Below are 16,714 nucleotides of genomic sequence, written 5' to 3'. Positions count from 1 at the left end.
ATTTTTTTCACACCTGTTTGTTTTGACTATTTTTTTTTCTGTTTTTCGGACTAATTTTTTCCACCTGTTTTTCTGACTATTTTTTTTCTGTTTTTCGGACTAATTTTTTTTCTGAGTTATCGGGACACATCGAACTCACGCGAGAACCTGCGAACTGCAAGTGATTCTTTGCGGACTCACTCATGGCGGATTACTCCTCGCACACCTTCAACCTGCCCATACGCGTTTACATTACCGCTTCAATTAAGGTAAGTCACATAATGAGTAACACACATTGTATAATACTCTAAATACTTTAATTTTAGACTGCATACTATTCTAATGTAAGCCAATATTTACTTTATGGTTTTATGTAGCAAGTAAGTAATAGACGAAGTCGAACGTCTCCTCGACATGATTTCAGTAAGGTAACAGTTACTATCTGTTTAGCTGATGCTGTTCATTGCTCGTCCTTGACTTGACAACGTGCTTTTCGTCATAACGTTAGTATACAATATCATTACGCTTCCGTAAGTAGAACGAGACATTCGTTGTAACGTTAGTTTATATACCAAGTATACACTAACACTACAGAGGCATAGTAACAGTGTTAATTGTTTAACATGGGGCACGTCAGCATGTAAACAACACAGAACGTTGCCAGTAGACTATTGAAATACTGTTTAAAAACAACAACAACAAAACTGATAAAAGCCCACATTGAGCTGCTGAGTTCAGTCTTTTGCACTATTAGAGTGCCGTTATGTTATTATTTTTGAATAATCAGTCAAGGCTTTCATTACACAAGGACCCAACACAAATCAGTTTTAGGTGGTGATTTGAGTAAGCACATTAAAGTAAGCACATTTGATGACAGGTTGAGTTTCAAATGATTACACATATAGATGATACCCTTTTCCTACATTTTTTCATTGCCAGCATTGCAATGGCTACATCCTCAACCCCTGGCCTCCCACAAGATGATGATGGTCTCTGGGAATTTCTACGCAACAGAGGCGTTCATGAGGAGAGTATTCAGAAAATTAAACAAGATCATGTTTAAGGAAATTTGTTCCTGCTGGTATATATTAATTTTTAGATCATTTTCTCAACTATAGTTTACATTCAAATAAGTTTATGATTATACTTTTACCAATACATTTTAGACCAGGGGTGTCAAACATTCAGCCCGCAGGCCAAAACTTGACCGCTGGGGGGCTACAATTGGGCCCGCAGCGTGAATTTTAAAATGAAAAAATACAGACGACATTGTGGTGGTGGCGACTAAGTATAATTTTGAGAATAATTATGCTCATCTAAAAAAAAGGAGTTGTAATAATTCCTAGCTCTTCAGTAGTTGATTTATCTTAAAACTGAAATACTATACTGTATTTTTCAGTTCCAAATACCTGTGTCTTATAGTTGCAAAATATATTTTTTAAACTTGCAACAAAAGGTGAACCTCTGCAAACTGTTGTAGACTTGACTCTTTTTCTGGAGTGAACAAGATGTTTCACATGGAGGGTCATCAGGTTCTCTAAGATATGGTCTGAGCATTCTCTATTAGAAACTTAGCTGTAAGCTTAAATGTCTGATGTTATATAAGGGCACTCACATTATTGCCAGCTTCCAAATCTATTTTTATTGTCTTACAATGTCCATTGAGTTATCATCTGCATTCGGCATTTGTAATTTGTTGTCTGAGAATTAAACACAGAAGTAAATATTCTTGGAGATAATAGTTTGTTTCATCATGTCTGTTTTCTTTTTTTTTTTTTTTAAATATAGATTGACAGCTCGATAATTGGAGAAATAGATGATGCTGCTTTGGCCTCTTACATTCCAGCCTATGGTGATAGGATTGCTACAAGGCGTTTCTCAGTGGAAAAACAGAGAAGAGGTGGAGATGATACAAAAAGACTTTCCTTATTCCAAAAACTTAGTAAGACAATGGGTAACAAAGCCTGTGATCATGGTTTTGAGGGAGAGAGAGAGAGAGAGAATACAGTGAAACCAACAAATGTGTACCTAAAAAATAATAAGCGAGCCTGGAAGACAACCAGAAAAATAGAATTAGGGTGGATACATGACGACAAACAAGTCAGAAAACGCAGCGGTGGAGGAACCAGAGTTCTGGATATTAACAAGAATGCCACTAAAACTGAGATCCTGTCTCAAGCAAAACAACTGTTTTTCCCGAATGAGAAGTCAACAATGGAAAAGTGGGAAGAGTTCAGTCATGACATCGTTAACTTTCAGGAAGCACAAGTTGATGAGGACGTAAGTGTGCGGGAGTGTTATGACACACACAAATTAGCTTTAAGATTTTATTTGTTCATAAAGACCCTTGCCGGTGGAGATGACCAAGAGGAAGGAGCTGACATACCGACAGATGAGCAACATGAAAACTCAACAGAATGTGGACAAAAGAAACAGACAATGGAAAAGGTGGAGCAGCTGACATGCAAAATACATAGCAGTGAAATAAGTCAAATACACACAACGGAAGATGATGAGCTGAGCACTGCAGCTGTTCAGATTATTGATTTTACGTCTTTGTGTAATACATCTGAGGTCAGTTTTGGTCCTTTGACAGGGGGTCAATTTTTAGGTGATCTTGATGATACACTCATACATGATCCAAACCTTGCAATAGAAGACGAACAACTAAACATCCCCACTTACACCTCAACTCCTAATGATGCTGAGACAGCTTTTGGTAGACCACCAAGTCCTGCCTTTGAACTTTTACATGTGACTGTGAAACTTCACCGAGTAACTCTCTTAGATGAACTTATTACCCAATTCAAAGATGAAGCAGTTATGACAAACTCTGTGACATACAGCTTTATTGATGAAATGGGGGCAGATGCTGATGGTGTGTCTAGGGATGTATACGCTGCCTTCTGGACAGAATTCCTAGACTGTGCAGCAGAAGGTGCAGATGTGAGGGTGCCATCACTCTCCCCGAAATGGCAAGAGGAAGAATGGAAATCTGTCGGCAGGATATTGGCCAAGGGACTGAACGACCATGGGTATTTTCCATTTCGGCTGGCACAAGCCTTTACGGCAGCCATCATATTTGGTGAACACTCCGTTTCATCTGATTTACTTTTTGACTCCCTGATGTTGTATCTTAGTCAATCTGAGCGTCATCTTTTGTCCACTGCTTTGCAAGAAGCTGTTATCGGCGATGATGAGGAAGAGTTTCTTGATCTTATGGATCGCATGGGAGTAAGAACAGTACCGACACAAGATAACTTGAGAGCTGTGCTTATCCAGGTTGCCCACAAGCAAATCATCCAGCATCCAAAATATGCATTGGATAATATTGCAGAGGTTGCAGGACCAACACTCAGGAAGTTTTTCCCTCATGTAGAGGATATGAAGAAGCTGTATGAGGACATTAAACCGACAACACGAAAGGTGATTAAAATGATTCCAGCTACTTCAGCAGAGAACCAAAGTTTGCGATTTTTATATCAGTACATAAGGGGATTGGATGAAATAAGTCTCCGGAAGCTGATGAGATTTCTGACTGGGTCGGATGTTATCTGTGTAAAAGAAATTCAAATCACTTTCACCTCTTTGGAAGGGTTAGCACGGCGGCCAATTGCCCATACTTGTGGCCCAACAGTGGCGCTGCCATCAACTTACAGTAGCTATCCTGAGTTTCGAGCTGAAATGGAGGCAATATTGTCCAGCAACACTCATGCAATGGACATAGCATAAGAGTAAGTGACTGATGTTCACATACACATTTTTCTGTTCCCCATTCAGCCAGCTATGATTGTTTAGACTGTGAATGTGGGCCATAGCATATAAGGAGAAGATTTTGTTATCTTAGGGTCTGTGTAAGTAATGCAAGAAACAATAACTCACACAAGCACAGATTGATTGAAAATGTTCTTTCTACCCTTTCAACAATTCACTTTTATCAGTCTAGGATGGATGGGAATGTTTGTATGTTAGAAAAACCATTGTATTTTTGCTGTTATTATAGAATTTGAATCTCTACCTCATGTCAAATGTTAATACGACAGTGTTTGTGAGTCTGGTACAAGGTGGTTTGAGATTTTATGTTTGTTTTGCCAACAGATTATGTGTTACCTGTTTAGTCATGTAGTTCAAGAGTCCTGCTCTGTGAGACAAGATATGTTTCAACCTGCAATCTTTAAATTGGACATGTTTCTTTTCCATGCTTGCATTGTTAAATGTTACGGGTATTAAATATGTACAAACTCAAGTAAAGAACTTGCTATATTAAAATATATTCATAAGTATGCTTCATTTGCTGAAAGTTTAATGACAACTGCATTTTAACATAAATGTAGAGTGACATGGCATTCAAATACCTAAAAATACAGTAGTTTATCTGTTTATATGTTTGAGAGATGACATGATAAGCAAATACTAATAGTCACCAAATTTTGTTGTTACGTCTAATTGTTTTGATTACAGATTACACAGACAGCCAATTCACGAGAACACCCCCCCCCCCCCCCCCCCCAAAAAAAAAAAGAAAAATCAGGAATGTATCATTCCTTAGTGCTATAATAAACAAAAACTAAGTATCAAAAAAGAAAAAGGTTTCACTGCTCGGTATCAGCAGATATTGTGTAAGAGCTACATTTGACATTAAGCATACACACTATTATAGACACAATGTATTAGAAACCTTTATTTATAAATGATGAACACAATGCACCCAAGATTCCCCATGTTTTTTCATGCATACATTGGACGTTTGCTTTTCTGGAATAGAAAGAAGATATACGAGGCACAACATGGAGATGTCCATGTGGAGCAAATTCACAGTAATTTACTGTTTCAATACCCTTCACAGTTAAATTCATGGTCCGTAAGGTCTAACATTTTTGGAGGGTTACATGATCCTGTCATGTGATCCTGTAGAGCAGGTTGTATTCATGAAATCTGCACTCGTATGTAAGCACATAAGAACATGCAAAGCTCGATGGCTTCTTCTGGAGAGGTGGGTGGATGAAGACTGTTTTCTGCCATGGCGAGACAACAAATGTCAAACACTATCATCACAGAGGTACGGTCCTCTCTGAAGGCATTCACCTCTGCAGATCTCTATCTTTTCTCGAGATACCTCTTTCAAGTACTCTCTGGCTCCAAAAGGTTCGGGTAGGGTGTACATCATCACTGGGCGCCCACCTGGAGATGCAGCATTTCTGCATGGGCGAATTCTGTGAGTGTTCCAGAGGTGAACAACTTCCTGCAGTTCTCGCTAAAGAAAAATAGTGATACAATCAGTTTGCACATTTTATAAATCCAACTGCAGTACATATGTTGCACTTAACTAGCCAATGTGTAGTACAAATCAACTCCAATTTAAATCTCTGCGCAATAGTAGTCTTAACTGTATTAATTAAAACATCCAGATACCGACATAAACATTTTATTCCATTTTACAATTTTCATTTAAGTAATTCTAATATATTATGCTGACAATACTGTCTGATTAAGGTTTTGAATATAGCCTACAAAGAGTGAGCTCTTGACACTCATTTCAAAGTATTAGTACCACACCAAAACTAACCCACACGGGTGGTACTTCTACTTCTTTTTGTGAAGTACAATATGGAAGTAGGTAGACAATTGGCAGGAGGGGGGTTGCAGTTCTTACCTCTATTATTTCAAGACGTGAACTGAATGATACTTTTGTCCAGGAAGTCACCCGAAAACAAGTCTGAGTCTTTTAAATCTTGGAACAGGTTCATCCAAAACTGTGCATGTTGCCTCCTTAAAAAGCCCCACCGGTTCTCTATTCTTTGGATGTGATTACTTGATCCATACAGATAACATCTGTGCGAAAAGTTGTCCAGATGGTCGTGCCTCAAGAACATCTGCATTTGCTCAATAAAGCAGTTCTCGGTGCCAAGGTCCGAACGAATTCGGGCAGAAGTCCCATTCCTTGATGACACCTCATTAATAAAGTATCCAGCAATTATCTTCGGATCACTGTTTGTCGAGTAAGCATGTAGCCATATCACCATTCGTGAAAAACCATCTATTGGACCATTAATACAGATCCCATATGGTTTGAGTTTGTCATAAGAGTCTACATGCCACAAAAAGTTTGGGCATGTAGATTGTGGTACATACGCCGGCGAAGCCGATTCCGGCGCCTCAGTTGCACACCGTGCGGGTCCAGTATTTTCATCAGTCTCCTGATCGTCTCTTGAGTCACCACGTAGCCAGCCTGAATGCATTTTAAATGCATCATCTTGTATCCATGGAGCATACCATATCTGTCCAACTGATTCTGGACAAACACTGCTGTATCGAGCAGATCTGAATGGGCTTTCCTCCTGAACAAACGCAAAGTCCGCAGGTGCCTGCGTAATGTCGACAAAATAATAACAATACCATCTATGTGACTCAAAGACATGAGTATCTCCCAGTGTCTTAAACCCATATCAAAATAAAACTTAATCAAACTGAATAAGCCGGTCATGTTGCTTACTACGGATTCCGCAAAGAGTCACTTGTAGTTCGCAGGTTCTCGCGTGAGTTCGATGTGTCCCGATAACTCGGGAACAAAATTAGTCCGAAAAACTGAAAAAAATAGTCAGGAAAACAGTTGGAAAAAAAATTAGTTCGAAAAACAGAAAAAAATAGTCAGAAAAACAGGTGGAAAAAAAATTAGTCAGAAAAACAGAAAAAAATAGTCAGAAAAACAAAGCCCTCAAAAAAATTACTCAGAAAAACAGGATTCTTTTTTTTTTTATCCCAGTGAATGCAATACGCTTCCGTACTTCTTCTCTCTGGAGTACCAGGGTGAGTTCCAATCTTTTGACCATGGACCTACTTTGTCGGGATATGATGTCTATAGCCATGACTTGTGTTTATTGGGAATTTGTTGTTGTTGTTGTCTACTTGCTAACGTTTCCAAATTCTGTCACGGATTGGCTTTTCGCCACTAGAGGGATCCATTGTATTATTTGGGTAAGTGCACTGTAAACACTATACTGGTCCTTTTAAATTAATTCCCATCCTTTTCTCCACTTGGTTGGAGCTTTTTGGACCTGTATGGTGCCATACGCTGTCTCCGTTCTCCCTCGGCGATGTCCCTTTTGGGAATTGTGTGTCCAGATGCTGTGGACCTGTTTCTGGGTGCTCTGAAAATCCCGCCTTCAGCTATCAATCAAAAACTTATATCATTAATTCACTGCTCCTCTGTCTGCAAGCAGTGCCAAAGAGGAGCAATACACTGCATGCATTACGGTCTGCAGAGAGTCATTCAGCCTCTTTGTTTCAGGTGAAATTGAGCAGATGGTAGGTGAGGGAGGGAGACTGATCAGCCACAATGGGTTGTGAGGAGGTGGTGGGGGAATCATCCGTAGTTTGCCCAGTGATACTGGCCTGCAGCCGCCAAGTTGTAAGCCTTTGGTGGCTGCAGCCGGATGATTGTTTCCCCCTCCTCCTCACCCACGATGTGAGTGGCTGACGGATGTTCGCCATGAATTCTAACCGTGGTCCAGCTGGTGTCGGGCTGTGGGGTGGCGGATTCTGTGCAGCTCGCTGCTGCTGCCTTTCAACAATGTGCATGTGGCCAGAAGGTAGTTATGTTTGCCCAAAGAACAACAAAGAAATTGCACTTCGGGGTTCGCTGTACTGTTGAAACTGGGTCAATTATGAATGAGGAAGTGGTAATTCTGCCAAATGGCCACTGCATGGAATAAGGGTGGCAAGTGTTTATATAGTGGGGGACAGAAAGTATACACTCTTGATGTCATGAGGATATGTTTTATCCCCGCCCACAAAATCAGAAAAATGTAGGAAGGTGAAAAAGTCTTAAGCTACATCTCAACAATTCAGTACTACATTGTTCTGTCTTTGTACATTTTCAGCATTTATGTCATGATCTGTGCCCTGTAGTTACTCTGTAGCGTGGGTGGTGCTTTGTTAGTCTTTTTTTCACTCTCTCTCGCTGTCTCCACCACTCATCACCTCCCCTCACCTGCTTACCTGGGTTCAATCGGCACTCATCACAACCTGCACTTAAGGGCGCCAGAGTATTTTCTCTCCAACACGGTACACCGGCTGACTTGTCGCTCCTGCTCATTAGAAAGATTCTCTGATTACCCGTGCCTGAACTTACTCGTTTTCATCCTCCTGCTATGACGCCAAGCTCAATTACCTGCTATCAGTGTCTTGCTCAAAGACACCACAGCTGTGATGTTGGCGGATGGTCCAGTTGGGATCACTGTCAACGCTCATTGGGTAATATTCGGGGCAGGAGTATTTGCCAGGCAGGAAGGGGGCAAAAAAAATAAAAACTCAGTCGTCGGGGACCGCTCCATCTAAACTCTGGGCTGAATTTTGGGTCGAGTACGTCCTGGCTATACACGTACAATTTTTAATCAGTAAACTCCGTAGCGGTGTTTTTGCTGTAGTGGGCGAGGATCAAAGACAATTGCTGTATCTTGTAAAAAAAAACAACAACAAAAAAAACCAAAAAACCTTTAGACAGATTAAACTATGAACAGAAAAAAAACACGTTGCCCAAATGAAACCAAAATACACATGAAAAAAGTGTCTAATATGGATTACTGAAGTATTTGTTCATGTTACCATCACCTCACGTTATCTTATATGGCCATGCACTCAAATCAATAACTGAAAGTGTCATGCTGAATTGCAGAACCTGAAAGGAATATTGAAGAAAAGTTGTTCGGGGGGGGAAATTCACCCTCGGCCTACCTAGAATTTAAAATGTGGCATTTGACAAGATTATCAATTCAATATGTAGCCTAGCAAGCAGAAGTTGACAAAATGAGTAATATCTATTTCCTCTGTCATAAATGGACAATTACTGATTTATACAGAATAATGGTATTTGTATAGCAGGAGGTTGTGTGGTGTAGAAATGTGAGGAAAGCAATTTTGCGGGGGAAAACAAAATCTTAGCATAGGCTACAAAATTCCACTTAGCTTTCACGTCGAGTGCCAGAGCAGAATAAAGTAGTTTAACATGGCCACCGATGGGTCGGTAAACCTCAAAGGGAAAAAGACTTGGGATGTACCGCCAGCACTAAATGTTGTGTGATGAGCGCTCCCCTTGACTGACTGGGAGCATTTACTGCCGACACACTGCTTATACAGAGGAAAAGCGGACGTAAAGGGGGAAGGGTGCGCATGAAGGAGGACTCTAAAGGCACGCTCTCAGTAGGTATACAGCGCCGGTCAAGCCAGCCGCCCCTAATTTTGTTCATATGAGGCATTACGGTAATAAATTGCCAACTCTCTGCGAAAGCCACCTTCAAAATAAAAGCTTCCCAATAATACGGACGTCAGTGCTCTTCGGTTAAGGAATGCAACCAGCAAGGTTCATTTTAATCTTGATGCATTTAAAATGTAGTTTATTACTTTTCGGAGACTTTATGTATTTAAAAAAATAAAATAAAAAATCAGATCTTCATCTAACCTCTTTGAGTGGAGTCCTTGGTGGTCTGTCACACAGATCTGGACTTGTCTCGCGATACCAAAGGGATTATGTTGGGGTGGCTTCGGCTCAGGAGGTAGAACAGGTTCGAATCCCTGCTACGACTGTCCGCGTGTCGAAGTGTCCTTGGGCAAGACGCTGAACCCTAATTTGCTCCAAGTGGGCCTGGCAGCGCCTCGCATGGTTTATGAATGTGTGTGTGAATGTGAGGCTTTGTAAAGCGCTTTGGGCACATTGATGTAGATAAAGCGCCATATAAGTGCAGTCCATTTACCATTTATTTTTCCTAAGTTATCAAATAATGTATCTCAAGATTCAAATTAACTTTGCTGGTTGCATTCCTTAACCGAAGAGCACTGACGTCCGTATTATTGGGAAGCTTTTATTTTGAAGGTGGCTTTTGCCGCGAATTGGCGACCTATTACCATAATGCCCAGTAAGAACAAAATTAGGGGCGGCTGGCTTGACTCCTACTATAGGTGGACTGCAGTGATGGACTGCGGTCAAGCCAGCCTCCACTCGCCTCCACAAGATCATTTGAATCTTGAGATACATTAAAAAAAAATTGTTTATTTGATTTCTTAGGAAAAATAAATGGTAAATGGACTGCACTTATATGGTGCTTTATCTACATCATCACAGTGATGATGGAGATGTCACATTACAAAGCCTCACATTCACACACACATTCACACACACATTCATAAACCATGCGAGGCGCTGCCAGGCCCACTGGGAGCAAATTAGGGTTCAGCGTCTTGCCCAAGGACACTTAACACGCGGACAGTCGAAGCAGGGATTCGAACCTGTTCTACCTCCTGAGCCGAAGCCACCCCAACATAATCCCTTTGGTATCGCGAGACAAGTCCAGATCTGAAACAGCAGTAGAAGCAAGTCCTCTGTAACAGACATAAAGACATTGTTACACAATTGAAAACCTGGACACTTGTACAGTTGAACAATTTTGTTGTAGTGGATGGTCACATGGACAACAATTAAGTATAAATGAACAGCATAGAGGAGTGGTTCTCAAATTGTTGAATGGTGCGGGTTCCCTCTTGTGGTACCTGAAAAAAATCAAATTAAATATTCAAACTGCGTATTGTCACATCGGTTTCAACTTTTCTTAAGCACAGTTTAGTACTTCTGTTAAGCACACACACACACACACACACACACACACACACTCTCCGTACTTTGGTCTAATGTGATTATGTCTCCAAAGTATTTTCTGTCAAATGGCTGTCCGATGTCGCACGAGAGGGGGTCCAACTACCTTGTGTGTTTCTGACATACACGGCAAATTTACTCGACCTAATCTACTCCTACTAATACTGCCATTCACTCAACTGTAATGTATTCCTCTGAAGTGGTTTGGGTTCATAAACTGTGGCTTTGGGGTCCACACAATAATGTGCAATAATTAAGGTATCATTTAAAAATCCATACCTTCGTATCCTTAGCCTCGAGCCAATTAAAAGCACTGATGTGATAAAATCGTGACGTATCACGTGATACTAATATAAAAATATATAGATATATGTGTGTCAAGATTTTTTTTTTTTTTACTGTCGGAAAAGGAGAAACGGGATGTTTAAAAAAGGTATGTGAAGATTCTGTCTCCTAACAAAGAGACGGTAAGTCAAACGAGAGAGCATGACTGCATTATAATTTAGGTCAACCACTGATCAGAAAACGATTCCGCAAGAATCTAAAGTGAAAAATCTTCCAGCACCTGGGAATACCAGGTGCTGGAAGATACCTGAATAAAACAAACACACATTTTGTAATGTAATATATTATGTAACTATATCACACTGTTGTATTTGCTTTTATTTTGCTTTGTTTTACTATACTGTCTGCTCCAATGTCAGCCTTGCAAATGAGAATCTGTTCTCAATTACCTTGCCTGGATAAATAAAGATTAAATTCAAATTTAAACAAATTAATTACTGGATACCTTTCAAACAGTGATAGTAACCTCAGGAGCTTCAAAGATTATGAGAAGGTAGTCGGCCATATTAGGAGTCAGGAAGGAGCTGACCGCATGACGGCATGGTGTCCCTCCAGATTTCGGAGCCACCAATATTGAATGGGACTCTTGCACTTGCCGCAGTTGTTGGCGGATACTGTATATTGCTTGTTACCCAATAAAGTTGTCTTTGTTCATCGAGCTTATATCAACGGAGTCTTTTTCAGTATCGCCATTCACAATTGAGAGTCCGACAGGCCTGTTGGGGGGCTGTGGGCATTTCAAACGAAGTGTGGGCAGAACAGGCTGACGTTTGCGATGGTGGGGCAGCACCATGGAAATTGAGTTTGCGTTCAATTGTAAATAAAGACAAGGTGTCCTCCATTTAGCAAGAGAAGATCATTTCAATGAAGAGAGAATGTGGGGCATGAAGACAATACTTGAGGTGAAGGAAAGATCATGTTAGGCCTGGTACATACAAAGACAATCAGGTTGTTTTTGTCCCAATTTTGCCCTGTCCCCACCGAGGACCTCAAACGCCAGACTATGTTTGAAAAGATTATCCTGTGAGATTATGCCAACAAGCGGAAACAGTAGAACGTACGCTGTTTTAATTGTACTTTTATTTTTTCTCTTTATTTTAAATGTTTACAAGCTATTTGTGTGTTTGTTTTTAAATGGTTTTAATCATGAAATCACATTGAACTACCTTGTGTATGAAATGGGCTATATAAATAAATTTGCTTTGCTTTAAATCTGAAATTACTTATGAGTGGATTTGTTCAGAAGATAGGGACCGATATGGGTCGGGGCTGAAAAATATTTACGACTTACAAAATCTCCACGTGTGGAAGCCAATGTTGATGGGCGCGAGAGGTTTCCCTGCATGCCAAACAAAGAGATGAGTTGACTCAGAAGCTTTGTACATGCCTGTACTGTACGGGCACTCATACAAGGCGCGTGATTGGTTCCCAGCGCGACATCGACCAACGAGAGCACGAGTGGATTTATCCCGTGAGCTGATTGGCTGGACATCATTAGAGCCCCACCCAGCATCTTCCCTTGTTGTGTCTCGCCAGTCTTGTCCACGCTGTTGTGTTCACAATAACTTTTTTTGTTTATGCGCAAATTTTTTTGATTAGTTGAGCAAGCCCTTACAATGCCGCCGAAGCGCTGTGCCCCTGCGAAAGCTTCCTCCGGGGCACCCAAGAGGAAGAAGAAGATGATGTGGTCTAAGATTCTCTAGGATGATGAGCGAAAAAGTGAAACTTTTAGATTTGATCAAAGAGGGCAGAAGTTATGCATTTGTGGCACACCATTACGACGTGAATGAATCTACAGTGCGGTACATAAAGAAAGAGGAAATAAACATCCGCAAAACTGCTTCAATAAGGAAGCAAAACGTGTGGTAACTCCACGTAATAAGAGAATAGTGAAAATGGAAGCTGCATTGGCATTGTGGATTGCTGATTGCAGGGAAAAGACAGTGAGTTTTGTTGTATTGTTATATTTCATACTCATGAAGCTATGTTCCATTATCTGACAATTAAGTTTCATTTCCAAAACACTAGGGTGATACATGATTAAGTTTTATTATCCATGAAATTATGTAGGAGTTTACATTACTGAGGAATGGTGGTTTTAATATGACTCCCCCATTTTGTGATAACACCCAAGGCCAGAGATACCTTCTGCCAAACAGTCATAACGAAATCTTCTGATGTGTATAAGAGGAGTTAGCTCAGTAAACGAGGTGTCTCATTCTGTGGACTTGCACTCTGGTGTACAGTTGATTGAATGCACCCTGAGACTTAGCATTCTGGTGTCTTTATTTTTTCCTCTCTTTTTAGACAAAGAAAACGAATGCGCAGGGACGATTTTAAGGTTCCATGATCTATTGAACATTATATTACATCCTTAACAGATGGCGACCCCGCGTCGTGATTTGTCTGATAGGAGAGGTTCATTTTGGTCATCACCTACTTGGCCTGGACTCACAAACAGTGCGCTTATAAACTAAGGTAAGCAGAGACCTCTTTAACAAAATTCTGCACATTGATAGTTACCAAATTATTTGTGAAGAATATTTAAGAATATTTTCTAATCATAAGTTATTGTATATTATATACAAAGAATATTTTCTAATCATAAGTTTTGTGTGACCCGCGACATAGAGAAATCCTCCAACAAAGGTTGGGAAAGGTTATTTGAAGTGAAGCATCCCTCTGGTAGAAAGACCAGGGAAGGTCTTGCAGGACAAGATTAATAGTGTGATAATGTGTAGAAAATTATTTCAGGCATTTTTAGTACACGCCGAAAGAACTGTGCATTAAAAAGATGTATTAAGTGTGGGGAAACCCCAAGGAGAAAGGTGCCACTTGTGGGAGAAGCTTCCTTTCTCACACTTGAAATATCTGTCACTGAGACATTCACTTTTTTACGAATTCTCCCCATATTTATATGATGGAAGGAAACATTGTCAATTGGTAGGAAACCCCGAATTGGTATTGGGAGATTCAGGTCACGAGGGGGGAAAAGGATGGAATAGGTGGCAATTCACCAAGTTACTGTTACACTAGACGGGACTAAGGTATGTAGGGGAGAAGAAACAGAAAAAGGAAAGAGAGAACATAAGTAAGTGGTTAGATGAAAAAGAGGAAGGACAAATCAGAAAGACTGAGCCTTTGCTTCCTGAGTTACAGACTAGTTGTAGAAGTAAAACTTTTAAAAAACAAAAAAACGTCCGTCTTTAAGAAATCCGCAGTCAACTCTAAAATCGTTGAAAAAGAACAAGATCTGTGTACAGTGATGAATGTACTTGCATCGGTGGGGATGATTGAACCAAAAGATGATGCCATGATTATGGCATTACAAAAGGAAAAAACAGAAAGAAAGGAGGATGAAATTGAAAAAATACAAAAATAATAAAATAAAAACACCATATGCGCAGGCACCACAAACCTCCTCACTTTACTCAGAACTAACAGTTCTGAGTAAAGTGACTTCTGAAAACAATGAGATAGAACAAATGCAGAAAACTTTGCTAAAACTGCAACGAGGCGCTGCCAGAGAAAATGTGTCAGAAAAAAAACCCCAAAAGAAACAGGCCCTATCTGTCATGGCACCTCAGCTACTGTCGCAGGACCCGACGTGGGCCACTTTGCTACTACAGCAGCAGACTAGAGGGGGAGTCAGAGGAGGTTTCAGGGGTCTGTCCCACGGCGCGAACTCCATAAGATGCTTTGCATGTGGAAAAACTGGACACGTTGAACGTGTCTGTCGAGGCCCTGCTGAAGCACAGAGTAACTACAGTTGTGACGCCTGTGGACAAGAGGGACACACTGCCAACTGTTGTCCCAACCTGCTGCCCAGAGGACGTGGTGAAACAACAGGACGAGGCAAGGGAAATGTGCCAGAGACATTTTACAGAAATGTAATGCTGCCATTGTCTGTGCAGTACACGGACTTGACATTGTGTTTCCAGATGGAACCATGCTGCCGGCCAAAGGAGACCTGCGTACAGATGTGTTAGCATGTGTCCAACATAAAACTGTGACTCCTGTTGCTGACATCTATTGGGGACTGCTCGACACGTGTCAAATAAATAACAGCGTGCTGCAGGCATTTGCGGAGTGGAAGCCGTGGGTTGTGTCCTTGGGGCCATTCCCGCCACGCCCTGACCCTCCACATTGTACCTTGTTCTATGATAGAGAACACGATTTGATTTATCAACAAGAATTTTTGAAAAACTATCAGACAGTGTTTTACCAACTGATAGAATGGTTGTGGGACGAGAGGGTGTTGCGGCAGTGGTTCACCTGACATCGGACTTATTGCATTGGTTTAAAATGCCATTTCCTGCACCTCACATTGCTTTGGCACTTCCGAACTATAAACTACCGTTTCATTTAGACATCTCTAACAAAACTCATACTGGCGCTGCAAGTTTTGTACCAACTATTACGGGGCGAAAGAAAGGTACGACTACACATGAATGTTTTGTTAGAACCAATACTAGCACATGCATCTGACTGCGAGAGGTATGCAGCAGCAGCTACGGCTCTTATCGAAAAATGCGCATGTGGTGCTTATACACCCACTCTGCGTACACCACACACTCTACAACCGCTTTCATCAACTCATGACTATTTACCTTTTCAAACAAGCGAAAAATTTAAATATTATCATTGTTAGAACAACCGCATATTCAGTTTACACCTGTCAATAATAACATGGCCGACGGTGTAACTGAAGGAATGCATTAGTGTGAGGAGAAGGCTAGAAAAGACGAAGCATGTCGTTCAGATTTATTGTCGGAACTGTTGAAGGAAGGGAGAAAGTTGTTTACGGATGGTTGTTGTTATAGGAAAAACAATGGGGAAGTAGTGGCTGGACTGGCTGTAATTGAACTCGTAGCGAACAAAATGAGTCGTTGAACGTATTAATGCAACTTTAAAACAAACATTGGCTAAATGCTGTGCACATACGTCGTGGTTGAGAGCTCTCCCAATTGTGCTCATGTCCATCAGAGCATCTGTAAATAGTACACACAAACTCAGCCCTTTCGAAATATACCATGGCTTTTCTTTTCCTGGTCCAGTTTCTGGCTCATCTTTTGAGTCACCTTCTTCCTTGTCGCGCCTGTCTTACTTTGATCAATTAAGAGGTGTTCTCTCCAGCTTTGCAGGCATCCAGTCGGACGGCGATAATCCACCTGCATCTGTTTGGCTTCGAGTGATAAAGTGGAAGTGGTCTGAACCAAGGTGGACGGAACCGTTCACTGTGACTGCGAGGACTTCACACGCCAACCAACTTGAAGGAAAAGGGACGACCTGGTTCCACAGGTCACAATGTCGTGTTGCCAAACCACTTTGATTGTTTCATTAGTGTTGCATTTATTACCTCAAGTTGCATTCGGCAAACGGGGGGAATTTAGTAGACCAAGAATTCATGTCGTAGGAGAAAGGGTACCAAGCAAATGTGGAATACCATTCCAAATTACAATTAATCACAAGGAAGGAAAAAAAACAATGCTTATGTTTTCGACTTATGCGAAGTGATTAACTGTGGAGGCTATAACAGCTCGTACAGAGGAACAGACATCTACTTATGTTTCGACCAGACGGTACAGACCCGATGCGCGCAGAATTTGCCATGTCTAACACATGGTGTCAGACATGGGAACAAACCACCAATTTTACCGGCAGGTGGACCCCACAAAAAATGGTGGACAAAGGTATTAAGGGCCAGAAAAACCATAATGCAATAATGAATAGAATAAAATACCA

The 16,714-nt window shown here is 40.9% G+C and overlaps 1 protein-coding gene across 1 annotated transcript; it reads left to right on the top strand.

Moving 5' to 3' along the window:
* The first annotated feature begins 1,011 nt into the window (after window positions 1-1,011).
* LOC133398215 (uncharacterized) lies at window positions 1,012-3,777 on the top strand. The gene is made up of 3 exons (XM_061669829.1): window positions 1,012-1,036; window positions 1,768-3,405; window positions 3,760-3,777. Exons 2-3 carry the CDS (start codon window positions 1,930-1,932, stop codon window positions 3,775-3,777), a joined length of 1,494 nt encoding a protein of 497 aa, XP_061525813.1. The 5' UTR covers window positions 1,012-1,036; window positions 1,768-1,929.
* Window positions 3,778-16,714: the final 12,937 nt, after the last annotated feature.

This window comes from Phycodurus eques, unplaced genomic scaffold (assembly GCF_024500275.1).
Source record: "Phycodurus eques isolate BA_2022a unplaced genomic scaffold, UOR_Pequ_1.1 contig_26, whole genome shotgun sequence".
In the NCBI taxonomy this organism is placed as follows: domain Eukaryota; kingdom Metazoa; phylum Chordata; class Actinopteri; order Syngnathiformes; family Syngnathidae; genus Phycodurus; species Phycodurus eques.
The sequence above is the reverse complement of the archived record's forward strand: the minus strand, read 5'-3'. Positions and strand labels throughout refer to the sequence as shown.